The sequence below is a fragment of the Ranitomeya imitator genome, chromosome 2, assembly GCF_032444005.1.
Source record: "Ranitomeya imitator isolate aRanImi1 chromosome 2, aRanImi1.pri, whole genome shotgun sequence".
Classification (NCBI taxonomy): domain Eukaryota; kingdom Metazoa; phylum Chordata; class Amphibia; order Anura; family Dendrobatidae; genus Ranitomeya; species Ranitomeya imitator.
In genome coordinates, this window is record NC_091283.1 from 154243795 (window position 1) to 154271697 (window position 27903).

Sequence of the window (27903 nt, forward strand, 5' to 3'; positions counted from 1 at the left end):
GATAGGAACAGACGTTGTATCTGCAGGGTTTCGGGGGCAAGAGTCCTTCATGATGTGACTGCAGGATTGCATATGGAGCTTACCCTGGGCTGGGGCCCTTGGAGTAGGATGCAGGGCAGGGGGTATCCAGACACTGGTAGCCTCCTCTGGTGTTGAAGCACATCTGGTTAGCTCCGCAGCTGATTCTCTGCTCCGAACATTCATCTATATCTGGAGGGAGACACAAAGATTATTATTATTTATTATTATAGCGTCATTTATTCCATGGCGCTTTACATGTGAGGAGGGGTATACATAATAAAAAACAGGTACAATAATCTTGAACAATACAAGTCACTGACTGGTACAGGAGGAGAGAGGACCCTGCCCATGAGGGCTCACAATCTACAAGGGATGGGTGAGGATACAGTAGGTGAGGGTAGAGCTGGTTGTGCAGCGGTTTGGTGGATCGGTGGTTAATGCAGGTTGTAGGCTTGTTGGAAAAGGTAGGTCTTCAGGGTCCTTTTGAAGGTTCCCATGGAAGGTGAGAGTCTGATATGTTGTGGTAGAGAGTTCCAGAGTAGGGGTGATACGTGAGAGAAATCTTGTATGCGATTGTGGGAAGAGGACATAAGAGGGGAGTAGAGAAGGAGATCTTGTGAGGATCGGAGGTTGCGTGCAGGTAAGTACTGGGAGACGAGGTCACAGATGTATGGAGGAGACAGGTTGTGGATGGCTTTGTATGCCATGGTTAGGGTTTTGAACTGGAGTCTCTGGGCAATGGGGAGCCAGTGAAGGGATTGACAGAGAGGAGAAGCCGGGGAATAGCGGGGGGACAGGTAGAGTAGTTAGTCAGCGGAGGTTAGAATAGATTGGAGGGGTGTGAGAGTGTTAGAGGGGAGGCCACAGAGAAGGAGGTTGCAGTAGTCAAGGCAGGAGATGAGGAGGGCATGCATCGAGTTGTTGCAGATTCTTGGTTAATGAATTTGTTGATCCGGGTGATATTTTTGACTTGTATATATAAAATGAGATTGTCAGCTCACCTCCTCCTCTGGTTAATATGTCCTCCAGGGTGCACGGACCCACTGGGTGAAGGTTGATATGCATCAAATAGTTGAACTCCGTGATTAAGACCTGTCTGGGTCGAAACATGTTGGTTTCTATGCCATTTTTTAAAATAATGAGTGTATCCAAACTGCCTGACTTTTTTGTTACCTGTTTTTAATATAAAGAAATAAATGGATGTTTTAAGAAACCTTAGATTTCCTGGGATCATTCGTCCAAAGAAGCGCTGGATGTCAACTCTTTGATGCATATTTTTGACTTGGAGTCGGCAGGAAGTGGAAAGGGCTTGGATATGTGGTTTGAAGGAGAGATCAGAGTCAAGGACTACCCCGAGGCAGCGAGCTTGTGGGACTGGGGAGAGTGGGCAGCCATTGACTTTGAAGGATAGGTCTGTTAGGGGGGCTGAGTGAGACGTGGAAAGATGATGAATTCTGTTTTAGTCATGTTAAGTTTTAGAAATCAAACAGAAAAGAAAGATGAAATCGAGGATTGACATTTTGGGATTCTTGTTAGTAAGGTCACAAAATAGGTATATACACGCTGCCTTCAGGAGCTCTTTGTTCTCCTGAAATACTCCAACCATTATGGAATTTGCATTGTATGACCTTTCACGATTACCTCTCCTCTCCTGAAATGCCATGTGTTGCTGGGTATCCTGCTCCCTCATCTCTTAATCTTATGACCCGATATACCGCATATCCTGCAATACTCAGTGCTGCTGTGGACCACTTTCCCTGTCATATGCAGCAATGTTTCTGGGCAAAAACAGGATTTTGGCCTGCAGCAACGGGGGGCATTTACCTTGGCAGTTCCTGTTGTTTGGCAGCAGCCGGTACCCTGACGGACACAGACACAGATAGCTGCCCTCTGTGTTTCTGCATTCATGCTGGCAGGGACTGCGCTGGCGGCATTCATCTACATCTGTAAGAAGGGAACAGAGCATGACCCCTGACCTGTACCCCACGTCAATCATTATTTGCTCACAGCTAGTATATGGCGGTACATTTCCCTGTTTACCTGTACAAGCCCCATTCCTGCGGACATATCCTGGTGGGCACCGGCCTGGGCTGTTTTGGCCGATCAGGTTGCCGTTTTGGCTGTAGGACAGCCAAGTGTACACATTGTTTCCATGAATACGTCCATTGGTGACCGGCCGCTCATATTGGGCTCTCGTGAGACCAATGGCAGAACTATTGCTGAGTCTCTCCAGTCCTGCGCATGAGCGCCCATCCGCCAGAAGCTGTTTGCCAGGTGGGCACAGGCATTTGTAGCTGCCAGCGAGGTTTTGGCACTGGTATGCACAGGGTCTGGGCACCTGTTGGCACTCATTAATATCTGTGTGCAAAGAACAGTGAATATTTCACATTCTCTAAAGCCACAGACCCCCCAAATCCTAAATCCCTCTCAAGTACTAGTCATAACTACACCTACCTAGACAAGGCCTCCCAATACCCTGGGTCCTGTAACCCCGAGGACATGTGCAGCGGTATCCACCCACGGTGTTTTCACACAGCTGGTTGTAACGACACATGTGGGACCCATCGCGACATTCATCTACATCTGAGGAAGTAAAAGAGAAATTAAGATTATTGGTGATGGTAATTGTATCATTGGGTATGTCAAAAGCAAAAGAAAAGTCAAAGATGTTAGAAGATGAAAAGGGTGAAGTGGTCAAAAATGGTATTGTGAAGGCCAAACTTTTAAATTCCTATTTTGCATCTGTGTTCTCTAAGAAAGCAAATGCAACATCAACTGATCTTCACGGTGCCATCGAAGGAATTAAAGAATCCACACTATCTACAGACAGATGGTGAGGGAACACTTAGCTAATTTAAATGAATATAAATCTCCTGGTCCAATTGAATTACATCCTAGGGAACTGAAAAACATAGCAGAGGAAACTGCAGAACCACTAGCAAGAATCTTTGAAAAATCCTGGAGAATGGGAGAAGTCCCAGATGATTGTTGAAGGGCAAATGTTGTCCCTATGTTCAAAAAAGAACGAAGATGGATTCAGGAAATTACAGGCCAGTGAGCCTCACTTCTATACCAGGAAAGATCTTTTAACAAATTACTAAACAGCATGAATGTAGGTACTTGGATAAGAATACAGTAATTAACCAGAGCCAGCATGGGTTTGTCATGCCAGACTAATCTAATTTCTTTCTATGATGTAATCGCTGACTGGGTGGATCAGGGAAATGCGGTAGATATAGTATATCTCGACTTCAGCAAAGCATTTGATAAAGTGTCTCTTGTATCTTGAAAAAAATGACCAAGTATGGGATTGACAAAGCTATGGGTATGTGGATTCATAACTGGCTCAGTGGTCATACTCAGAGAGCGGTAATAAATGGTTGCACATCCAATAGGAAAAGTGTTTCAAGTGGGGTACCACAAGGCTCTGTCCCCAGTGTTGGTCAACAATTTTATAAATACTCTAGATAAGGGAACTGAAGATGATGCAAAGCAAGGAGGGTTAGCTAACACTAGAGAAGACAGAGAAATTATTCAGAAATATCTTGATAAGCTTGAACAATGGGCAGTCACTAATAGAATGGTATCTAACAGGGAAAAATGCAAGATTCTACATCTGGGCAATAAAAACAAAAATTACATCTACAGAATGGGAGGAACACAACTATGCAAAGGCAAACACAGTTCTAGAATGTATAAAGTGAAGCATAGAGTCACGAGAAGAAATCATTCCCCTCTACTCCTCCTTGGTCGAGCCGCATCTGGAATACTGTGTCCAGTTCTGGGCACCACATTTTAAAAAAGACATCGAAAAACTGGAGCAAGTTCAGAGAAGAGCTTTCAGGATGGTGAGCAAACTGCAAAGTATGTCCTACGAGGAACGGTTAAAGGATCTGGGAATGTTTAAATTGCAAAAAAGAAAGCTAAGAGGAGACTTAATAGCTGTCTACAAATATCTCAAGGGATATCACAGTGTAAAGGGACCATCATTAACCTCATTTCCACATGTAAACACGAGAAGCAATGGAATAAAACTGAAAGGGAGAAGACATAGATTAGATATTAGAAAAACCTTTTTTGACAGTGAGGATGAGTGTAACAGGCTGCCATGAGAGGTGGTGAGTTCTTATCCAATTGAAGTCTTCAAACAGAGGCTGGACAGACATCTGTCTGAGATGGTTTAGTGAATCCTGCATTGAGCAGAGGGTTGGACACGATGACCCTGGAGGTCCCTTCCAACTCTAACTTTCTATGATTGTATTGCCAATAGAATAGGTTAGAATAGGATAGAATAGATATATACACAAAGTATGTGCATATTATATATATATATATATATATATATATATATATATATATATATATATATATATATACACACACACACACACACACACTGCTCAAAAAAATAAAGGGAACACTTAATCTCAGTACCAGTGCTTTCTGGCTGATGTTTTGGTCACTTTTGAATGTTGTTGTGCTTTCACACTCGTGGTAGCATGATACGGACTCTACAACACACACAAGTGGCTCAGGTAGTGCAGCTCATCCAGGATGGAACATCAATGCGAGCTGTGGCAAGAAGATTTGCTGTGTCTGTCAGCGTAGTGTCCAGACGCTGGAGGCGCTACCAGGTGACAGGCTAGGACACCAGAATACGTGGAGGGGGCCGTAGGAGGGCAACAACCCGGCAGCAGGACCGCTACCTCAGCCATTGTGCAAGGAGGACCAGGAGGAGCACTGCCAGAGCCCTGCAAAATGACCTCAGCAGGCCACAAATGTGCATGTGTCTGCACAAACGGTTAGAAACCGACTCCATGAGGATGGTCTCAGTGCCCGACGTCTACAGATGGGGGTTGTGCTCACAGCCCAACACCTTGTAGGACACTTGGCATTTGCCACAGAACACCAGGATTGGCAAATTCGCCACTGGCGCCCTGTGCTCTTCACAGATTAAAGCAGGTTCACACTGAGCACATGTGACAGACGAGACAGAGTCTGAAGATGTCGGGGAGAGGTGGAGAGCGATCTGCTGCCTGCAATATCCTTCAGCATGACTGGTTTGGCAGTGGGTCAGTAATGGTGTGGGGTGGCATTTCTTTAGAGGGCTGCACAGCCCTCCATGTGATCACCAGAGGTAGCCTGACTGCCATTAGGTACCGAGATGAGATCCTCAGACCCTTTGTGAGACCATATGCTGGTGCAGTTGGCCTTGGGTTCCTCCTAATGCAGGACAATGCAAGACCTCATGTGGCTGGAGTGTGTCAGCAGTTCCTGCAAGATGAAGGCATTGAAGCTATGGACTGGCCCGCCAGTTCCCCAGACCTGAATCCGATTGACTCATCTGGGACATCATGTCTCGCACCATCCACCAACGTCATGTTGCACTACAGACTGTCCAGGAGTTGGCGGATGCTTTAGTCCAGGTGTGGGAGGAGATCCCTCAGGAGACTATCCACCGCCTCATCAGAAGCATGCCCAGGCGTTGTAGGGAGGTCATACAAGCACATGGAGACCACACACACTACTGAGCATCATTTCCTTGTCTTGAGACATTTCTGGATCGCCCCCAGACACAGGGCCACGAGTTCTCGGTACCGGGCCTCTCTGGTTCAGTTTTGAGGCTGTCACGGTGGCTAGACCCTGCTAAGGGGCGTCCAATGAAGGTGGTGGTACAGTCTGTCAGGGGTTCGTGACGCCACCTGTGGTGTTCGGTCAGGGTGACCGACGCTGCTGTGGGGTCCGCTGGGGTGATGGAATGGCAGCTGGATGGTATAACTTCCCACAGGTGAAGTATGTCCCCAGGGCTTCCCAGTAAGGTGGATGGTGATGGTGTGAGGTGCAGGCAATAACGAGGACACAGGGTTGCAGTCTCTTTACCTCTTTACTGAAGACTTCAGGATCCTCAATCCAGAGCACGTTTAACAGGGCTATCAGAGACCGGCCGGTCCGATGGGCACATCCAGAGTTTCCTTCGCAGATGGAAATTGTTGCCTACCACTAGCGCCTGTGTGTTGTAGTCCTACCCTGCTGAGCACTCGGAATAGTCCTCACAACTGCTGTTCTCGTTCGTTCGTTCTCTACAGCTCTCTCGTTCTTTGGTTCCAGATGTTACTAGTTTCTAACGTCCCCCAGGTATGTTATGGCTAGGACGCCACCCAATTGACGGGAAGGCTCAGAGCTCTTCCGGGACCCTAGAGACGTCCCTCTCCACACGTTGCCCCCTATGTCTTTGTAGGTGTAGTAAGGTATACAGCCAACCTATAATTGACTGTCCGGCGGAGTTTGAAGTAAGGCCTGAAGTCAGTTACTCCTACGGTGTTCCGGCCACCGACTATGCGCGTCAGTAAGATGTTGCCTCTCTCTCTCAGCACGACTCTTACTGGCTCTCCTTTGTGCTTGATCTCATTTACACTGTTCCACAATATCCTTCCATTCGTGTCTGTCTCCTGGATACCGCCACAGGGTGTGCAGGCGCAGTTCCGTTACGTTCTGTTCTGTTCGCTAGGCACCTGCCAGGTTCCCACGCCTGACAGAGACCCCCCTGTGCCTTCTCCCTGCAACACCCCCTGCCACGGGATGTTGCCTGGTTCCAACCCAGTCAGCTTCTGACTAACTTCCTCCCCAGCCCCTAGTTTTACCAATGTGAGGAGTGGCCCAATAAATAAAGCCTTTTTCTCCCCCTAGTGGCCGGAGTGTGAAGTGTAATGTGTTCTGGTGATACCTGGTCAGGAGAACTCCTTAGTGCCATCAGACGTACCATCACTCCCCTTAGCGGCAGAGTGCCATACTGCAACGACCAGGTCTCTGGGGCGCTGCATTTCCACTGAAGTTGGATCAGCCTGTAACTTCATTTTCCACTTTGATTTTGAGCATCATTCTAACTCCAGACCTCCGTGGGATATTAGTTGTGCTTTACGTTGATCATTTTTAGGTTTTATTGTTCTCAATACATTCCACTATGTAATGAATAAAGATTTACAACTGGAATATTTCATTCTGTGATATCTAGGATGCGGGATTTTAGTGTTCCCTTTATTTTTCTGAGCAGTGTATATTCAGCGATGGGGCCCGCTAACAAAACATACTGAGACTAATATATGATAAACCTGTGCTGCCTGTAGCCACCATCAGGGGGAGTTCTCCTAGCACTGGCTGTATATACATATACTCGATGGTGGCCCGATTCTAACGCATCGGGTATTCTAGAATATGCATGTCCACGTAGTATATTGCCCAGCCACGTAGTATATTGCCCAACCACGGAGTATATTGCCCAGCCACGGAGTATATTTCCCAGCCACGGAGTATATTTCCCAGCCACGGAGTATATTGCCCAGCCACGTAGTATATTGCTCAGCCACATAGTATATTGCCCAGCGACGTAGTATATTGCCCAGCCACGTAGTATATTGCTCAGCCACATAGTATATTTCCCAGCTACGTAGTATATTGCCCAGCCACGTAGTATATTGCCCAGCCACGTAGTATATTGCCCAGTGACATAGTATATTGCCCAGCCACGTAGTATATTGCACAGTGATGTAGTATATTGCCCAGCGACGTAGTATACAGCACAGAGCCACGTAGTATATTGCCCAGTGACGTAGTATATTGGCCAGTCACGTAGTATGTAGTATATTGCACAGCGACGTAGTATACAGCACAGAGCCACGTAGTATATTGCCCAGTCACGTAGTATATCGGCCAGTCACGTAGTATATTGCCCAGCTACGTAGTATATTGCCCAGCCACGTATGTAACAGGTTAAAAAATAAAAAATAAACATATACCGCACTCACCTTCCGAGGGGCCCCTTGTAGTCCTGGCGCTAGTGTGTGGTGCACGCTGCAGCTTACGGTCCCAGGGTTGGTATGAGCACAGGACCTGTGATGACGTCGCGATCACATGACCGTGACGTCATGGAAGGTCCTTCTCGCATAGCATCTTTGGAACCGGAACCTGCCGCTTGCACTGCCGAGGACAGCACGCCAAGTCAGAGGGTGAGAATAACCTTTTTTTTTTTTATTATTATTATTTTTAACATTAGATCGTTTTACTATTGATGCTGCATACGCAGCATCAATAGTAAAAAGTTGGTCACACAGGGTTAATAGGTGCGTAACCGGAGTGCGTTACACCGCGCTCCGGTAACGCTGCCATTAACCCTGTGTGCGGACTGACTGGATGACTGGAGGGGAGCATGGAGCCGGTACTGACTGCGGGGAGGAAGGAGCGGCCATGTTGCCGCCAGACTGTGGCCGTCGCTGATTGGTCGTGGCAATGGTCGTGGGCGTTTTGTCACGACCAATCAACGACTTGGATTCCATGACAGACAGAGGCCGCGACCAATGAATATCCGTGACAGACAGACAGACAGAAAGACAGACGGAAGTGACCCTTAGACAATTATATAGTAGATTTGAATGTAGTAAGCTCCCTCTAGTGGTAGCTGCAGGTAGTCTCTATGATTATGTCATGCTATATACTGCGTGGGCTGAGATATATAGTACGTGGGCTGTGTTATATACTGTTTGGGCTGTGTTATATACTACGTGGCCACTGTTATATATTGCGTGGCCTGTATTAACGCATCGGGTATTCTACAATATGTATTTACAGTATGTATATAGCAGTCTCATAGTATATAGCCCAGGCCACGTAGTATTTGTCTGCTATATACTACATGGCTCCTATATACTACATGGCCTGTGCTATATACTGTGTGGCTGCTATATACATACATACTGTACATATTCTAGAATACCCGATGCGTTAGAATCAGGCCACCATCTAGTATATATATAAATGCGGAGTTACTGTTGTACTATAACTGAATATAAAGGAGCGGGATACAATGTCTCTAATAGGAGCTGAATATACAGTGCTTACTGGTATACCACAATGAACACCTGAGAACAGGCAAGAACATGCGGCGGTCCTGGTAGTAATTAGGTTAAGATACTGGGATCCGTGCAGTGAACTGTTGGTGCACTGCGCGAGTCTTATTGGAGGATGAATAAATATAGTTGGATCCGTATGGTGCAATAGAACAATACATGCACTGCCCCAATGATATAGTCAGCCAGTGTCACTGATGTGAAATGGTGAAACCGATGCTGGCCATGGTGGTAGGCAGCATCACCGATCCCCAGATAATAATCGGTCTGTATATCCCAGACTGTATAACCCAGATCATCGGTCTGTATATCAGGATCATAACGGGGGATCGGTGACGCTGTCTACCACCATGGCCAGTGCCGGTTTCACCATTTCACATCAGGGACACTGGCTCACTGGATCCCAGTATTTTAACCTATTTACTAACGGGACCGCAGTTCCCGGGTAACAAGTGGCAGTTGCTAATCACACTAGGCAGCTGGGCGGATACGGAGTGCTAAGCGCCAATCTCCTTTTAGATAATATTACAAGCGGTTTCTCCAAATTCACCAAAAAAAGAAAATCACAATTTTACTGACTACCGCGGTCTCAGGATTATTCTCCCATTCATGACCAACATCTTTAGTTCTTACTGCCCTTTTGGATATATAACCTGATGTCCTCTGGCTGTTATGACCTGCTGCCTCTCTGGCTGTTAGACCCTGCTGCCCCCTCTGGATGTTAGACCCTGCTGCCCCCTCTGGCTGTTATCACATGCTGCCCCCTCTGGCTGTTAGACCCTGCTGCTCCCTCTGGCTGTTAGACCCCGCTGCAGACAGGATACATTTCCAGACAACAGCTTCCAGCAGCTTTCCTGAGGAATCTCAGCCCATTCCTCATGGGTAATGGTAACCAAGTCATTAATATTTCCGGGTCTGCAGCCGCTGCATTCTTCACATCCCACCAAATAATTTCCATGGGGTTCAGGTCGGGTGACTGACAGCCGCTCCAGAATCTGCCAGGACTTCTTCTGACCCCGAGCCTTGGTGGACTGTGAGGTGCTGGGGTCATTATCTTGATGGAAGGTCCTCAAAAAAAGGCAGGAAGCTTTTATTCTATGATTTCTTGATACTTATTTGAATCCATCTTGTCCTGCACACACTGCAAGTTCCCCAGAACATTGCCGAGCCCCATACCCTGCAGGCAAGGTGTTCTTTTAACCTTTATTCTTCCTCCTCCAGACACCACTGATCAATAGGCCTTTAAATTTCCAGTTTTGTTTCCTTGCTGCACAGAACAGAATCCAAAAACCTCTGTGGTTATATATATATACACCACAGGAGTATATATATATATATATATATATATATATATATATATATATATATATATATATATATATATATATATATATATATATATATATATATATATATTGAACACATTTTGTTTTTGGGCATGGAAAACATCAGCATTTAATGATGGCCTCCTCGGGAATCCAGTGGCAGCTGGCAAGAACCTCCTTTTCCTGCCCATCCAAAAGGACAGCTGGTTATAGCAGCCAGAGGGACAGCAGGTCACAGCAGCCAGAGGAGCAGCAAGTTATAACAGCTAGGGGGGCTTTACTACACTGGTCAGGCACGTGTCAGTATAAGTGGCATTTTGTGGTGTATTTGGAGAAATCACTTACTCTGTTAGTTACTCAGATATTTATATTGTTCTTGTCAAACAGCAGCAAGATTGTACATTTTACCAATAAACCAAAATTTACATGGGGGAGAGGGAGATCATTCTTTTTTTTCAGCTGTAGCTGATTTCTGCCCCAGTTGATCTGGTGTCCATGGTCCGCAGAGAGTACATGTATTATTTTCTCCTCTCACCATTGCAGGCTCCAGATTCGGCTCGTGTGGTCCCCGTTGGACAGCTGTCGATACACTGGTAACTGCCCAGGGTGTTCTGACATTGTTGCTGAGATTGGCAGACTCCTCGTAGACACTCATTGATATCTGACAGCAAAGACAACATCACATAAGATCACAGAGGCCATGCCGTCCCATAATAATCATCTTCCATCCATTAGCACCACCCTGCATCAGGTGATTCACAATAAAAATTAAAATGGTGTTATCATTTAATATACAAATAATTAAGCAATGTAAAATGGAACCAGAATCATGGGGCTGGAAACCATTCTGACTTGACTGTACTCACAGCTGAGGGATTGCTACAGTTGCACCCAGTCCAGTCAATCCTCTGTGATCTGACACATTGAAACAAACCCTCAGGACAGGAGAGATTTCTGCTGCTGATGTGTTTGCATCACAGAGGTTTGTAGCAAACCCTCAGCTTTGAGCAGTAAGGGGCCAGGCATCAGTGTGGATAGAAATAAGTGTTAACAGCAAGACATTTTGTTTGCATGAAACCAGAATCCTGGTGTGGGAACCCGTGATCCCCCTCACCTATACAGCGGGAGCCCTTCAGCTCATAGCCGGGGTCACATGAACAGTGGTACGAGCCAATCGTATTCAAGCACCTCTGCTGGCATGGAGATGATTGGCTGCACTCGTCCACATCTAGAAGAGATAATAAAGTACAGACCAATCAGACATGGCGGCCACTCAGCGCCAGGCGCAGCGCCATTGCCATCTTTGCCCCCTCTAACTTAGAAAGTTGCAAAACTTCAATCCATCTCTCATTGAATCTAAGGCATTTTGCATTTAAATCCCTTTGCATGATCAACATTTCTCCTTGCTGTCAGTGAATAGAACCATTCTTCTTTACATCTAAGAAATAAATCTAATCGTCACAAAGCGCAGAGGTCATTACAAGACAGAGCGCTGATACTGCAATGTCCTCCGCGTCTGTGTGAGTAGGATGGGATTTTTCCTAGGCATGTAATCAATGAATAATTCCATTCACTGACAGCAAGTTCCTAACCATTGGAATTTTGACACTTGAAGGTGACGCCTCTGAACTATATGATTTCTTCACTCTCCATACTATTCTCAATTCTCCGACCTCGCCCCGTCCATGGCTGGTTCATACCCTCACAGGACGACCCTTCAGCAGTAGGTTGAAAGCCGGGTCCGCAGCGCAGAATACAGCGGTATGATCCGGGTGTGTTGATACATTCCTGGCCGGAGGGGCATTGGTGACTTCCTAGTCTACACTCATCCAGATCTGTAAGGAGAAAACATCAGATACAAAAAGATCATTGCATAATACCTCCCGCCCAACAGATTTTGCCTCAATTGCTTTCCATACACTAGATCTCTGCTTGCCGTCAGTGAATAACACTCTTGTTTCCATCCTGAAGCCCCATCCTAATGGCGTCCAGCTGAAGTTCAGTGCATATTACAATGTATACAGTGCCTTGTGAAAGTATTCACCCCCCTGGAACTTTTCATCTTTTTCCCACATATCGTGCTTCAAACATAAAGATACCAAATGTAAATTTTTGGTGAAGAATCAACAAGTGGAACACAATTGTGAAGTTGAACAAAATTTATTGGTTATTTTAAATTTTTGTGGAAATTCAAAAACTGAAAAGTGGGGCATGCAATATTATTCGGCCCCCTTTAACTTAATACTTTGTTGCGCCACCTTTTGCTGCGATTACAGCTACAAGTCGCTTGGGGTATGTCTCTATCAGTTTTGTACATTGAGACTGAAATTCTTGCGCATTCTTCCTCGGCAAACAGCTCGAGATCAGTGAGGTTTGATGGAGATCGTTTGTGAACAGCAGTTTGCAGCTCTTTCCACAGATTCTTGATTGGATTGAGGTCTGGACTTTGACTTGGCCATTCTAACACCTGGATACGTTTATTTCTGATCCATTCCATTGTAGATTTTGCTTTATGTTTGGAATCATTGTCTTGTTGGAAGACAAATCTCCGTCCCAGTCTCAGGTCTTTTGCAGACTTCAACAGGTTTTCTTCAAGAATGCTCCTGTATTTGGCTCCATCCATCTTCCCATCAATTTTAACCATCTTCCCTGTCCCTGCTGAAGAAAGGCAGGCATAAACCATGATGCTGCCACCACCATGTTTGACAGTGGGGATGGTGTGTTCAGGGTGATATGAGCTGTGTTGCCTTTACGCCAAACACATTGTTTGGCATTGTTGCCAAAAAGTTTGATTTTGGTTTCATCTGACCAGAGCACCTTCTTCCACATGTTTGGTGTGTCTCCCAGGTGGCTTGTTGCAAACTTTAAACAACACTTTTTATGGATCTCTTTGAGAAATGGCTTTCTTTTTGCCACTCTTCCATAAAGGCCAGATTTGTGCAGTGTACGACTGATTGTTGTCCTATGGACAGACTGTCCCACCTCAGCTGTAGATCTCTGCAGTTCATCCAGAGTGATCATGGGCCTCTTGGCCACATTTCTGATCAGTCTTCTCCTTGTTTGAGATGAAAGTTTAGAGGGATGGCTGAGTCTTGGTAGATTTGCAGTGATATGATACTCCTTCCATTTCAATATGATCGCTTGCACAGTGCTCCTTGGGATGTTTAAAGTTTTGGAAATCATTTTGTATCCAAATCCGGCTTTAAACTTCTCCACAACAGTATCACGGAGCTGCCTGTTGTGTTCCTTGGTCTTCATGATGCTCTCTGTGCTTCAAACAGAACCCAGAGACTATCACAGAGCAGGTGCATTTATACGGAGACTTGATTACACACAGGTGGATTATATTTATCATCATTAGGCATTTAGGACAACATTGGATCATTCAGAGATCCACAATGAACTTCTGGAGTGAGTTTGCTGCACTGAAAGTAAAGGGGCCGAATAATATTGCACGCCCCACTTTTCAGTTTTTAATTTCCACAAAAATGTAAAATAACCAATAACTTTCATTCAACTTCACAATTGTGTTCCACATGTTGTTGATTCTTCACCAAAAATTTACATTTTGTATCTTTATGTTTGAAGCATGATATGTGGGAAAAGGTTGAAAAGTTCCAGGGGCCCGAATACTTTCGCAAGGCACTGTACATGTGCGGACAGGAAGCTTCTATTCGCTGTCAACAAGCAGAGCTTTCTAGGCTCCTAACATGGGCCAGCCATACGTGGTGTCCAGCAGATGTATATCTCCCCACCTCGGCAGTTGCGGGTGTCCGGTGCCAGATTGTAACCCACGGGGCAGGAGCAGGAGAAGCTTCCCAGAGTATTGTGGCAGGTGTGAGAGCATGGCCGGCGGAGGTCGCACTCATCTATGTCTGGGAGAGAGGTCACCGCATTAATATGGCCTGAGATTCGCCCAGATGATGGATGCAGACTGTAGGACAACACCCATCATCTCTGTATATAAAGCTCTTACCAGTACAGTAGGAGTCTCCGGAGAGGACAAAGCCCGCAGGACAAGCTCCCCCATTCAATCCTGGAAGATGAGAACACAAGGTGTGAGCTGCGAATATTAAGTCATAATGACCCCATTTTACTCACATGGATACACATGGCGATGACCAGAATGAAAGCCGCCATTCTTTACACTGCAGGATGCATTTAAATGAAAAATGATGTAGAAGAGAAAAAAAGGTTTGTGACACAAAGTAAAGTCTGTGTCTCATTAACCTCCTTGAAGTGAAGCTGTGAGCTGAAATTGCAGTTCTTCCAGTTCAGGGATATATGAGGATTGGAGGGAGGTAATGTGCAGCCTCTGGACGTTCTTTATCTGGCGGCCCAGGGGTGTGCTGTACTCCACCGTGTGGTTACAGCGCAGGGAGAGGACACTGCCGTCCTTGGTGAAGGTTGGTGAAGCCCAGGCATTGATCTGTCCCGCGCCTGTCTGCACATAGGTCTCCGTGAAGTCCTAAGGGACAGACCGAGATACGGAGGTCAGGAGACCACAATAAATATACAGTACAGGCCCAGATCACGCTGTCTCCCTCCAGCCCACGGTCTTGAGTTTATGGCATCGTCGTTACCTGAAGGACGGTATCAGTGGAGGCGAGAGACTCCGGTATAAATCCATTAATCACTATATCAAACCACAGGGTCCCGTCAGAGTCCAGCCCTCGAGCGATGTGAGTGATCCGGAGCTGTTCGCCTGAAGCACAAGATGAGATTATCAATGATCTTCTTAACTCATGATTGATGCCAGGGGAAGCCTTAAAGAGGTCTTCTGTATGTTAAAGCTCTGCGTAGGGAAAGGACGCCCCTGCACAGACGGGTTCCAATGGAGGCTAAGGACTTACCTGTCCCAAACTCCACCTGAGACTCTTTCCTGAAAACTCCTTTGGTGAGGCTGAAGCCATTAATGGTGCCATCATAGGGGAATGCAGCAGACCAATATAGGGGGGCAATCATGGAAACCAGCACTTTCATCAGGGGTCCTGGACGGTAACATATTGAATATTACTGTCTTTGTGGATATAAGGTAAATGTCTGGAGGAGCAGCATTACATCTGCAGCTCGGTGGGATTGTACATAATGATGGTGGCACTCACCTATGGAAGCAGGGATGTTCTCAATGCTGCTGCTTATTGTGGTGGCTCGGGCATGTGGGTTCTCCGTCATGTTGGCGCTGAGTGACGAGAATCCAAAATCCTGATCGTTAACGATGCCAATTAGACTGGCGCGAACTCGAGAGGCAACAGCTGAGAAAGGGAAGACCAGTCATTGAGTCAAGAAGAGTTCGACAACTTTCTAATTTACTTTGTGTTTCTTTCAATTGTTCATTGCTACAAGAGATTTGCTTGCTGCCAGCGAATGGAAACGCTCTTGCCCACATCCGTAGACATGGTCCACCCCTGCAGGTAAACATGAATGTACACTCAATAGTAAGAGACAGGAGTGTCCATCTCCCCCTCTGCAGCGACACTGACATATTCAGGCGGCTTCTTGGCTTCTAAGAAACTATTTATTGGGAGAGCGATAACAATGGAAAATATGCCTTTTTCATGGTGGTTGGATCAGGTTCTCTCTTACCCATCTCTCCCTAATAATGACTGGGATACCTCGGCATTGTGGCAGCTGACACGTCTCTGTTTCTGTGTCCTTTCCAAAACAGGATTTTCCCCCATTTTGTGGCGGCGGGGAGAAGCAGGATCGGGTGCGCTGTCTGGATCCTTCCCCACAGGACGCCGAACACTGAGACCAACTGCTCCAACCAGTCCACCCTCCGTCCACTGAGAGGCAAGGACAGAAACCCCCACGTTACAGATCAATCAGGTGCAGGTCGGCAATGCGCCTCCCCACTGCAGCATGCGGTACCTGGGCAGAGAGGCAGGCTGCAGGCTCTCACATCCACGTCTCTCCCCATGCAGGGTCTTCCTCCATTGGCTGGAGGGGGGTTATTACACATGCGGACTCTCTCTTGTACGCCCTGGCCACAGCTTCTAGTACAAGGACCCCATTCCTGCCATTCGGAGAAGCCGCCATTAACTGGAAGACGACAAAAAGAGTAAATGCAAATTCTTTTACTGCCAAAACAACGCAAACCATGATGTAACCCCACAAGTCAATCGGGGTCCGCTGGTCACTGGTAGCATCAGTCATGCAATAGGGGATGCATTATGGTTTCCAGTATAACCAGAGACCACAAATGTGGAAAGGGAACAATACTCTAGAGCTGCACTCTCAATTCTGCTGTTTATTGAAAACAGTCAGCAAGTTTGTAAACTACCACCCCAAAATAACGAGTTCCTGTAATGTATAGGGTAGTTTGATTTTCCTACATTACATGACTATTCAGTCCCCATCGATATAGACACTGAACAAACTGGGAGATTTCAGCTCTGAAGCTGCAAAATTCTGAATATGTTGGAGGCAGTAACTCAGGATGAGTAAAAGTAATGGAAGGTAATGATAAAATGATTCTTCTTGTATCTTACAGTTCAGTTCGGCTTCACTATATATTATATTTGTTCTGTTATTACCGTAAACTCGTAGTTCAACGCCGCGGCGAGCTATTCCTGCAGAGTTAGAGACTGTGCAAAGATAATATCCAGAATCCTGCAGAAGAGTCTGTGGGATGCGCAGGGAGCCATCTTTAAGAAACTCGAGTCTGGAACAAGAGGTGAGGTCTTCTTAGTCTGATATGCGATGGTTAATGGAGAACGCTCAGGGATTGCACTATGTTACCTGGACGTCTCCTCGGAGAGCAGGCTGCCGTCCTTTTTCCAGGTTATGGCTGGCGGGGGGAGCCCCTCAGCCCAGCACGGTAATACGGCTGTTTGGTTGACAGACGCACTGACCACGGAAGGTCCCGGTAAGATGGACGGTGCAACTACAATGTAACGTGTCACGTGAACATCTTTACCGTGACCATATAAGACACCATGCCCACGCCCGGCGATATTCACTCACTGTGTATTTCCACGATGAACTTCAGGCTGGTGCTGCCTATTGGGTTGGAGGCGATGCAGGTGTATTCCCCACTGTCAGAAGCCTGCAGGCTGTGAATCTGAATGTAACGGCCCTTAGACAAAATCTGGACACGTCTGTCCATCTGGAACAACAGGAAAAATATGCATCAATGTCATTCTATTATTACATCTAGAAATCTATGGCCCACCGACACCGCAGTCCATAGGATCCCTGTGTAAAACACTCCCCATTTAACTACTGTTATAGGGGAAGCTTCACTGCTGCCCTGCCAAGACTTTACACACACAGTGACAGGTATGTCACATTGCTGAAATCATGGAGACATCAAGGATCCTCATCATACCTGGAGAGGCGCTTCTCCTCTAAACCACTGAATAGACGGGAGCGGGTCTCCTTCTACCCTACACTCCAGAACCAGCTGTCCTCCAATGGACACCGAGAGTGAGCGAGGTTCATCAGGACCAATGACACTGGGAGGTACTGGAAAAAGGTTCAGATTAGAAAAAACAGCACCACGGCTCCACTTTGTCTGACACTGCAGACCCATTGACACGAGCTGTGATACTATGCACACCCCGTGAACGGGGGGGACGGTGCTGTTTTTGGAAAAAAACTTTAAGAAAACAGTTCCAATTTTTGCATTTCACTTGAACAAGATATAAACAAGATATTTCATTAATCTACAAAAAATATTCACCTTTCAGTCGTACCCAGGTTGCCCTGGTGTCTCTTCCGGCCGTGCTGCTTGCCACACAGACATAGATTCCCGCATCTTCAACCTAGAGCAAAAGTTATATACCATTGTAAATCGTACATCCTTATAATCAGGACGTGTAGCCATGAACCATGCAATACGCAACATGGTGCATTATAAAACTACTAACCGCACGCATACGAGTGAGTGCAGATACGGTCATAGAAGAAGCTTCACTACAGCCCCTCCAGGACCTTTCACACTGTGTCATGATAATGCATTGGTTCTAGGGTGTGTCAATACAAAGCAGCTCACACTGTGATTGACAGGGGGGAGAGGGGCCCAGGGACTAAGGAAACAAGCAGCCCATGCATCAAGATATTCAACATGACAAACATTTCTTGTTGCACAGCATGAAGCTGCGTCTTGTAGCCGGCGTACACATAGCTGATATGTCTATGTCTCCCGACTATGGATCCTAAACACAGGGATGATCAGCTTCAGCTGAGCATTCCTCTGTTCTCTGGGAGAGCAGCTGCCAGACTCCTCTGTCCTCCTCCAGCAGGACCATATTTCAAGGAAGAACAAAAGGATCATACTGTGGAATTCAGCAGGCCAGATCCTTCTCTCCCCTGAAATTATCTGGTGGTGGAGATTCGGGAAACCCCATACAGCTTATATGATTTTTATCTAAAGTGTGCGGGAGCCACAGCAGGATTTCCCTCAGTTACTGCACATAAGAACCAAACTGTGCTGCATCAATTGAAAACAATTCCAACATGGGACTCATGGCTTTAATGGCTCTTTTATGAACCCAGGACTACTCACCTTCACTCTCTCGATTCTTAGCACCGTCCCATTTCTTGCAAGCAAATCTGGCCGTGATAAAGGTCGCCCATCTTTTTCCCAAGTCACATCTGGAGATGGAAAGCCGACTGCATGGCACATTAGTTGCAGAGGTTCATTCACGGCAACTGCTACTTCTGTTGGGTGGGGAGGACCCTCGATCCTCGGCGGTTCTGGGACGCAGAACATGAACACCCTGGTTATAGCACTGTAGGATTCTCAGACATAATACAGACAGCGTGCACATCAAAATGATCTCTCCAAGGAGCTGGAGGGTGAAAACGACGTAGTCAGGGGCCGAACAGATCAGATATTGGGAAAGTTTATCCAATATACTTACCAAGCACTACGAGACGGAAGTGTTTGCTGACCTTCCTGGCCGCATTGAGGGCTGTGCAAGAGTACAGCCCCGAATCCCCAGCATAGACGGACTCCAGGTAGAGTCGGGTTCCTAGCCCGTTGGGCAGGAGGTTACTCTGAAGATTCAGCGGCTCGCCATTTTTCTCCCACGACAGTGAAGGTAGTGGAGAACCATGAGCCTCACAAGTGAATGTGACAGAAGATCCCTGGATAGCGGTGACCTCCTCTGTACTCTCCGATTGCTCCACCACTGGCAGGGCTGACCATGACACATACAGTATAGTATTAGGAGACATGCACCATGAATGGGGCTGCACCAGTAAAACATAAAACGGATGGATAAAGTCTGTTCTTCTAGTATCATGGCTGCTTTAGCTCATGCCATAAAGAAAAATTGTGGCCGGTCTCCAAAACCTGAAGACTGACAGTATTGTACTCTGCTCACCTGGCTCCACAGCTCATGAGCACCACTGATTAGTCATTGGAAGATATTCTCGTGATGTTGTTTCCAACAACACTGAGCAGAATTATGACTGCAGCTCTGAAGCATAACCCATAGAACACATCTATTCTACAACACCAGCCTCAGGATTATCACTGTAGGAAGAACGTACAGCTAAATAAACCCTTTCTAGTGCATACACAGCTCAGTACTTACTCTCTACCAGAAGGGTGAAGCTCTTCTCTGCGGTTCCAGCGGGGCTTGATGCTAGACATGTGTACACGCCTGCATCTGACACTTGCACATGAGATATCCTGCCAGAGGAAAGGAACAATATCTATAAGGACTACGCAGCGAGTGATGCCTCCTGGAGAGATTGCATGTTACAATGGGTATGCTGATGCTTTTTCACATTAGTTCTAGTACCCAGAGGGGCTCACGATAGGATGTAAGCATGTCTCCCCTGCTCTGCGCAAACATTGTGCTGAAAACGCAGCTGAATCCGATTCCTTACCGGAGAATTCGCCCTCCTGAAGAGATTCTGAGGAAGCGAGAAGCAGACAGCTGATTTCCATCCTTCACCCAGGTCAGCTGCATGGGCAGGGAGCCGCTGGCATGGCATTCGAGGGTCACCTGCGATCCAGGAGCACTGCTGAGGGTCTCCGAGACGTTGTCACCAGATTCAAACACCGGAGGGGCTTAAAGACCCAAGAAAATATAAAAACACATTTCACACATAAAATAGTTGTTCTGCCCCTGCCGAATGATGGTGGCGACATCTCACAGAATTGTCATCTCACTCACCGAGAATATTCAGGACAAAAACCTTTGTGTCTTCTCCTGCGATGTTACGCGCCAGACACGTATAGCGTCCAGAGTCAGAGGCTTGGACTGAGGTGAGGACCAAGGATCGTCCATCTGGAGAAAGCCTGGGAAAAAAGCACATGGAAAGAAACTTACAGGCAAGGGTGCGCTCAGCTCACTCCTATCGATCACCAATCTATGTGCCTCCATACTCAGCAGTGAAAGTGTTAAGGGGTCGGCCCAGTAAATGAAGTTTAATTATTGTATAATGAAAAGTTGAGCAAGCTTTTATTATTTTATGTTTTAAATGCTTGCGGTCATTGAAAAGATTCTTTGTAACATCCTGTTCACACAGCTCAGGGTTTGTTACAATGTATCAATATAGACGGTCTCTACGTAAAGGATTACAAGCTGATTTATTGATATTCTGAAGGAACTAGATCTGATGGAAACAAAATAGCTCCTGACCACTGACAGCAAGCGGAGATCTGTGAACTAGAAGAAATTTAAAGAAAAAGCAAAGTGACCTAGAACTGAACAACCGTCCACAATGACACCATACAATATACTCACCGGATGTTTGGGAAAGAGAATAAATCTAGGGGTCCCCCATCCTTCAGCCATAATATTTGGGGTGGCGGTGTGCCCTCCGCTGGACACTCCAGTGTTACTTCTCGTGTCACCTGGATAATCCGCTCACTAGGAAGGTCGGACCCGAAGATTCTTGGGGCCACTGCAAAATAGAAATACTTAGTGATGACAGAATATAATGACACACGTTATAGGTTTAGGTGTAAGCACCAGTGTTCATGCCCGACCTTGTATCAGCAGCTGGAAGTCCTTGTGAGCCTCGGACAGGGCGTTCTGTGCCAGGCAGGTGTACTGTCCCGCGTGGGCAGGTTGTGCACGACTGATCTGCAGGCGGCTTCCAGTTACGATCACCCCCGTCTGACCGGCGTGTTCTGCAAACAGCAAGAAAAACACATAATTACAATAATAAAATGCCAATGCCAGGTGTTATACAGCGGCAGACGGGAAACCATACATTACAGCACAGTGCAATTATAACCTGCGGGGTAATTACAGGGCATAAGTATCTGCCACACTCAGAGCTGTTCAGTGGGTGTATCTAATCCTAGCATATGTGATACTGTCTGCTGAGCTGTGCATCTAATCCTATCCTGTGTGATACTGTCTGGTGAGCCGTGTATCTAATCCTATCCTGTGTGATACTGTCTGCTGAGCCGTGTATCTAATCCTCTTCTGTGTGATACTGTCTGCTGAGCCGTGTATCTAATCCTATCCTGTGTGATACTGTCTGCTGAGCCGTGTATCTAACCCCATGTGTGATACTGACTGCTGAGCTGTGTATCTAATCCCACGTGTGATACTGACTGCGGAGCTGCTGTACCTGCACCTTATACAACATCCACTTGGACTATTCTTGTGTCCTTACCTATACGTTCCCCATCCTTGAGCCATGTGATCCTGGGAGGGGGGGAGCCTTCGGCCTCACAGGACAGGACGATGGAGTTCCCAATCATCAGTTGGACGGTTTCGTTCTGTGGATGATTGATGGATGTCGGCACTGCATACGGAGAAGAATCGCAGGTATCAGAGGTGGCGCCATCTCCACAAACCTCCCATGTACGGAGGGACGTCCCGACCAGGACACATGGCACTCACCTTGTATGATCACTGTGTAGCTCAGCTCGGCGTCTCCGGCCACGTTGCTCATCTTACAGGTGTAAACTCCTTTATCTGATGCCTGAGAAGTAACAGGCACTCACACTCAGTAAGGGTACCGTCACACAGTGCAATTTTCATCGCTACAACGGTACGATCCGTGACGCTCCAGCATCGTAACAATATCGCTCCAGCGTCGTAGACTGCTGTCACACTTTGCAATCTACGACGCTGGAGCGATAATTTCATGACGTATGTGCGATGTAGAAGCCGTTGGTTACTATGCGCACATCGTATACGATATATGTTACACCATTCGATCATGTCGCCACAGCGGGACACTAGACGACGAAAGAAAGTTTCAAACGATCTGCTACGACGTACGATTCTCAGCGGGGTCCCTGATCGCAGGAGCGTGTCAGACACTGCGATATCGTAACTATATCGCTCGAACGTCACGAATCGTGCCGTCGTAGCGATCAAAATTGCACTGTGTGACGGTACCCTAAGGTCTATACAAATGTTAAGATCTCTGCTTGCTTTCAATGGATTCTTATTTGTTTATATTCGGAGGCTAAAGACCGGCTCTGGAAATGTGCCGCGCAAAGAGGCGCATGACACGAACTGTCCGCTGTGTGAACAGGACTAGATCACAGCAGGTTTCATGCTGCTAAAGGTAAGAAGACTCTTCCCATTCACTGACAGCAATCAGTGCAAAGTATAATAGGCTCCAGAATGTGCGATTCATTACCTGGCAGCCATTATTCAGAGAAATCTCTCACCGTCACGTCCCGGATCTGCAGCCGCTGACCGCTGCTCTGGATGGAGGCGCCGCTGCCCTCGATGAATGGTTGCCCGTTCTTATACCACACAATGGTGGACTCCAGCATGGTGTCAGGCTCACACACTAATGTTAGGGTGCCTCCAAGATGGAGAGTGGTCTCCTTTGTCCCTGGTGGGGGCTCTTTGATACTTGGTGGAGCTGGATATAATAAGACATGGTAGCAAGAATTAGTCCAACCTCGTTTTTTTTTAATCAGATCCGATTTTTTATTAAGAAAAACAATGATAATATATATGACATCAAGCTATCATTCACATATAATCATATATATTTTTTATAAATGAAACTCTTCCCCTTTCCCCCATCCCCCCCCCTTTGAGAACCCTTCAGTACCTTCCTCTTCCGATAAACTTTCCCCTATCCATATCCAAATGTACAGTTTGAACATCATCTATAGCATTATGCAGCCTCCTCACAATTCTAATTCCATTCCATCCATGGCTGCCATATCTTTTGGAATTCTTCGAGTTTATTTCTCTTAGTGTATATACTTTTTTCCAATAGAATTATATGATCCGCTTGCGTAAGAAAGTCTCGTCTAGTCGGAGGCTCCTCTGATCCAGAACCGAGCTATCAATTTCCTTGCTATGAATAACAATCTAGCAATCGCCAGTTTGACCATAGATACCGCTGCTATTTCGTTCACGTAGCCTAATATACAGACCAAAGGGTCTCTGGGGATTACACACCTATACATCAATTCAATCCGATTCAATCCGATGGCCAGAAGGCAGACAATCTAGGGCAGTGCCACAGCATATGTAACATGTCTGCCCGTTCCTGCGAACATCGTGGGCACTCGGAATCAGACCTCAAACCCATCTTGAACAGTCTATCGGGAGTTCTGTAAGCTCTATGAATTACATATAATTGAGACATCGTCCCAGGTTCGCTCACAGAGATCTTAGTCACATATTCTAAAATAGATTCCCAGCTATCATCATTTATCTCTCCCAATTCAGCTTCCCATTTCACTCTAGACTTGATGGGATGTTTGACTAGAAAGGTGAATCATAAATCTCTATACACTTCTAATATTGCCCCCCCTTGTTCCGCTGTTCTCCAAAATGGAGCCAGCGTGATATCAATCTGGATCTCAATAAGTTTTCTCCGACATTGCGACTGATACGCATGATGAATTCTTTTATAATTATACAAATTTAGATGTGATAACTGGAATTCTGTTTGTAACTCCACAAATCACTTAAGTCTCCCTTGACCCATTAGCTGACCCATCCTTGTAATTCCTGCCTCTCTCCAGGGCCCAAAGCCTTTCATTTGCTTAATTTCTTGGAAATTTATATTATCCCATATAGGAGAACATTTGGTAAGGCCTGTGACACCCCTAATCTGTTTAACTTTTTCCCATACCTTATGAATTAGGAGAAAAGTATGAAATTGAGAACCCAGTTTTAAAAAGCACCCCCTTCCAAACTCTCACCCAGAGGCCATTTTCCAATCAAATATCTCAAACTACTGGGCGATCGCCCCTTTCCCGTCTCCTCCCCCCATCCTCTAATATGTTGGCATTGTGCTGATAAAAAATATACCCAAGGGTTAGGGAGCGCTAAGCCTCCTTCCGCCTTTGGCCTCTACAAAAGTCCAACTTCGTTAATAAATTAGAAGGTATACGGCTCGTTCCGATGAGCGTATCATACGTACATGGTCTGAACAAGTTAATATCAGGCATCACATTCATCAAGGGTATTGATTAGGGCTGTCCATGTGGGAATCTCTTCCCACGGACTGATTGCCACGGTGAAAACTAAAATTGGAGCATGAACTGTGCTCTTCCGGATGAGACTCACACATTCAAGTCTATGGGTGCGCAAAAAAAATGGCTCCCATGTGGATCATCTGTGTTGCATCCATATACATTGCCGTTATTAACACAGGGAACGGTTTTGGCTCTTCTACATTTTTGTAACTGTTGATGTATAAAGTAAGATGTCATACTGATATAAAAATGGACACGTGGATGACACACTAATGGCACATGGATGTAATAGGGATGACGATACCGATGGAAATCTGACAAATTTTCAGACGTTTTTCTGAATCCAACCTTATGGAAGCGAAGGGTGCAATCGCTTGCCTCTAGGCAGCCAGATCTTTAGGGGATTAAAGGGCCCTCTGTCCCATAAAAGATAAGCAGGTCTACCACCTTGTGGGTGGGTATCTGGCTTGCGGTCTATCACTTACCATGGACTGTGAAATATATACTTTTTTCTGCAGATCCTGCTGGATTTTGTGCTTTGCATGTATAGGTTCCCTGGTTTGAGAGCTGGACGCGAGCGATCTGTAAGACCTGTCCCCCTGAAGAATGAACAAAAGGATCAACATAGGACTAGAAAGTCACTCAGATAACCCATGTGTCCCCATAAGGTACTAAGAGCGAGCTGCATTTGTCAGTATGGAGTTGTCTATCGACAGCTGATTTATGCAGGGTGCTACACCAGCTGATCACCCCAATGCTGTGACCCCAAGCAATGAGCCGTTACTGCCCCCTCTGCAGTCCTGCAGAATGAGAGACATTGCATGCGCTCAGTGCCCTGGGTGACATTGAAGGGTTATCCTATATTACCTCTATAGAGCAGAATTTTTTTTAGCAATAATATAAATTGTAAAATTGTATCACATTCGACCAAATTCTTTACAAGCTGCAGCAGTTGGAGGACAACATGACACCTGTGTATGGACGGTTCAGGGGCGCAGAGTGTAATGTGTACCTGGCATAATGAGGAATCCTTTTCCAGGCTGAAGGCTCTGCTCGTCTTTGTACCAGGTCACCTCCGGAGAGGGATGAGACTGCACGTCACACACCAGCGAGATGGAGCTGTGCAGGACGGCGCTGACATTTTCAGTTCTTGCTCCAAGTATTCTGGGAGGAACTAAAAAGAAAAAGGACATAAATAATACAAGACAGCCCGATCCAGCAAGTAGGGTGAGACCAACGACCAAGTAGGGTCAAGACCAACGACCGAGTAGGGTCGAGACCAAAGACCGAGTAGGGCGAGACCAACGACCAAGTAGGGTCGAGACGACCAATGACCGAGTAGGGCGAGACCAAAGACCGAATAGGGAGAAACCAATGACCGAGTGGGGAGAGACCAACGACCGAGTGGGGAGAGACCAACGACCAGGTGGGGAGTGACCAACGACTGAGTGGGTGAGACCAACGAGCGAGTGGGGCGAGACCTACGAGCGAGTGGGGCGAGACCAACGAGCGAGTGGGGCGAGACCAACGGGCGAGTGGGGCGAGACCAACGAGCGAGTGGGGCGAGACCAACGACCGAGTAGGGTGAGACCAACGACCGAGTAGGGTGAGACCAACGACCCAAATGTTCCAGGACAGCAGGAACCATTATTTCTGCAGCCATGTTCTCACCGTGAACCATCAGGGTGAAGAGTCTCTCCGCGAATCCAGCTGGATTCTCCACCACACACACATAGCTGTCTATATCCGTCACCTGCACAGAGTGGATCTGTTAGGAAAGGAAATAAGAAGGCAGTGAGTTCACAGGAACGGCCTGGACATATCGTTCTAATGAGGCTATGGATTACCGAGACTCAACAATCCTTAGATCTGCTAAAATACACACATGCATCAGATGGGGAAGACAGGGCAATTCATCTCTTAGTGCTGACAACCAGCCTGTATATCTTGTGTGAGGTTGTTAACCCCACCTGCGGTTACCGACATCGTGAAGATCCCAATCACCAAGATCCTGTATTATGGTCCCACCTGTAGCCTTCGTCCTTCCTCCAGGACTTCATACTGGTCCGCAGTTGTCAGGGTCAGTCCGTTCCTCAGCCATGTAATGGTCGGTGGGGGGATGCCTGTAGCGTCGCAGTGTAACTCAGCCGTTTGGTTGTATATAACAGAGACCTCCTGTATCAGTCCGTCCACCTCTCCGAGGATTACTGGAGGAGCTAGAAAAGTCATCATGGGACATGGAAAATGAGGATCCATGGACAGGAGAAGAATCACCCATTCATGACACTCAGTAATCAAGCAGAATGGTGACAATGTGATGATACAGTCAGAGAACTGGATATGTCACTCACTCAGAACCGCAAGTTCATAATGCAGTCTGTCATCTCCGGCTTCATTAGTCGCCTCACAGGTGTATTTCCCAGCATGCTCTGCATGAGCGACGGGGATCTGCAGGATGCGCCCATCTGAAAATGACAGAACATTGGAAGCTAGGTCATCCATTCGGGGATTACATACACATCAGGCTCAGGGTCGGGCTGAATAGTTCTTGGAGGCAGACTATTTACTAGGGATGTGCAGTCTTTTCAATGGGACCTACAGCGATCAGTATTAAAGGGCGGAAACCTCCCAGTAAGTGTTCAGTTTCTCTGCAGCACCCCCACAGGGACAGTGAAGCATTGCACAGCGCTTAATAAAATCATTGAGTTATCTGTGTCATGACGGACAGCATGGGTCCCCCATAGAGAGATGATGCAGGTAGGATCATTTTCTCAAGCCTTCCTTCCATTATAGATGTTACTATACTGTTATCCTCTCACCCAGCAGCACCAGGGTCCCATCGGACTCAGACACCGGCTTTCCGTCCTTGTACCAGGTCAGTGTCGGGGGTGGGATGGCGTTAGTATCACAATATAAGGAGATGGGATTGGAGGCGACCACCTCTCTATGTTCTGTGAGTTCTTCATCCTCATCCTCACGGAATGCCAGCTCAAAGGCAGCGCTGGAGCCCCCCGGCCTGTGAAATATTGGGGGAACTAGAGCAGAGACAACATATTATTATGGAGAGTAGTATAAAATAATTAAAACACATACTGTATTGAAGTCAGAGGTAGTTTAATATCCACCTCCTGCCTCATCTGAGACTTATCTGTCCTTTCTCCATACTTTACACTGCAGCCTTGCTTGTTTAGCTAGCTGTTGTGTAGGAGTAGGTCAGCAGGAAGCCAGTGAGGGATAGATTTCATTATGAAGAACGCCCCGGGGCATAGACCGAGGG

General features: G+C 46.6%; 1 protein-coding gene across 1 annotated transcript in view; it reads right to left on the minus strand.

The window, feature by feature from the left end:
- HMCN2 (hemicentin 2) overlaps positions 1-27903 on the minus strand; it is a 159595-nt gene that overhangs the window by 11049 nt on the left and 120643 nt on the right. Inside the window, exons 54-89 of the mRNA XM_069747494.1 lie at positions 27446-27661; positions 26978-27091; positions 26655-26842; positions 26298-26394; positions 25639-25800; positions 25112-25225; positions 22848-23047; positions 22066-22147; positions 21836-21967; positions 21198-21341; positions 20953-21112; positions 20380-20504; positions 20090-20273; positions 19792-19889; positions 19114-19392; positions 18756-18946; positions 17931-18012; positions 17577-17713; positions 17213-17354; positions 16988-17132; positions 16783-16910; positions 16118-16288; positions 15862-16032; positions 15352-15501; positions 15100-15237; positions 14830-14951; positions 14477-14714; positions 14223-14282; positions 14002-14121; positions 11947-12081; positions 11361-11474; positions 10782-10907; positions 2476-2604; positions 2062-2379; positions 1846-1965; positions 84-210 (exon numbers count right to left, since the gene is read on the minus strand). Coding sequence (XP_069603595.1) covers positions 84-210; positions 1846-1965; positions 2062-2379; positions 2476-2604; positions 10782-10907; positions 11361-11474; positions 11947-12081; positions 14002-14121; positions 14223-14282; positions 14477-14714; positions 14830-14951; positions 15100-15237; positions 15352-15501; positions 15862-16032; positions 16118-16288; positions 16783-16910; positions 16988-17132; positions 17213-17354; positions 17577-17713; positions 17931-18012; positions 18756-18946; positions 19114-19392; positions 19792-19889; positions 20090-20273; positions 20380-20504; positions 20953-21112; positions 21198-21341; positions 21836-21967; positions 22066-22147; positions 22848-23047; positions 25112-25225; positions 25639-25800; positions 26298-26394; positions 26655-26842; positions 26978-27091; positions 27446-27661 — 5359 coding nt within the window. The remainder of the gene's footprint in view (positions 1-83; positions 211-1845; positions 1966-2061; positions 2380-2475; positions 2605-10781; positions 10908-11360; positions 11475-11946; positions 12082-14001; positions 14122-14222; positions 14283-14476; positions 14715-14829; positions 14952-15099; positions 15238-15351; positions 15502-15861; positions 16033-16117; positions 16289-16782; positions 16911-16987; positions 17133-17212; positions 17355-17576; positions 17714-17930; positions 18013-18755; positions 18947-19113; positions 19393-19791; positions 19890-20089; positions 20274-20379; positions 20505-20952; positions 21113-21197; positions 21342-21835; positions 21968-22065; positions 22148-22847; positions 23048-25111; positions 25226-25638; positions 25801-26297; positions 26395-26654; positions 26843-26977; positions 27092-27445; positions 27662-27903) is intronic.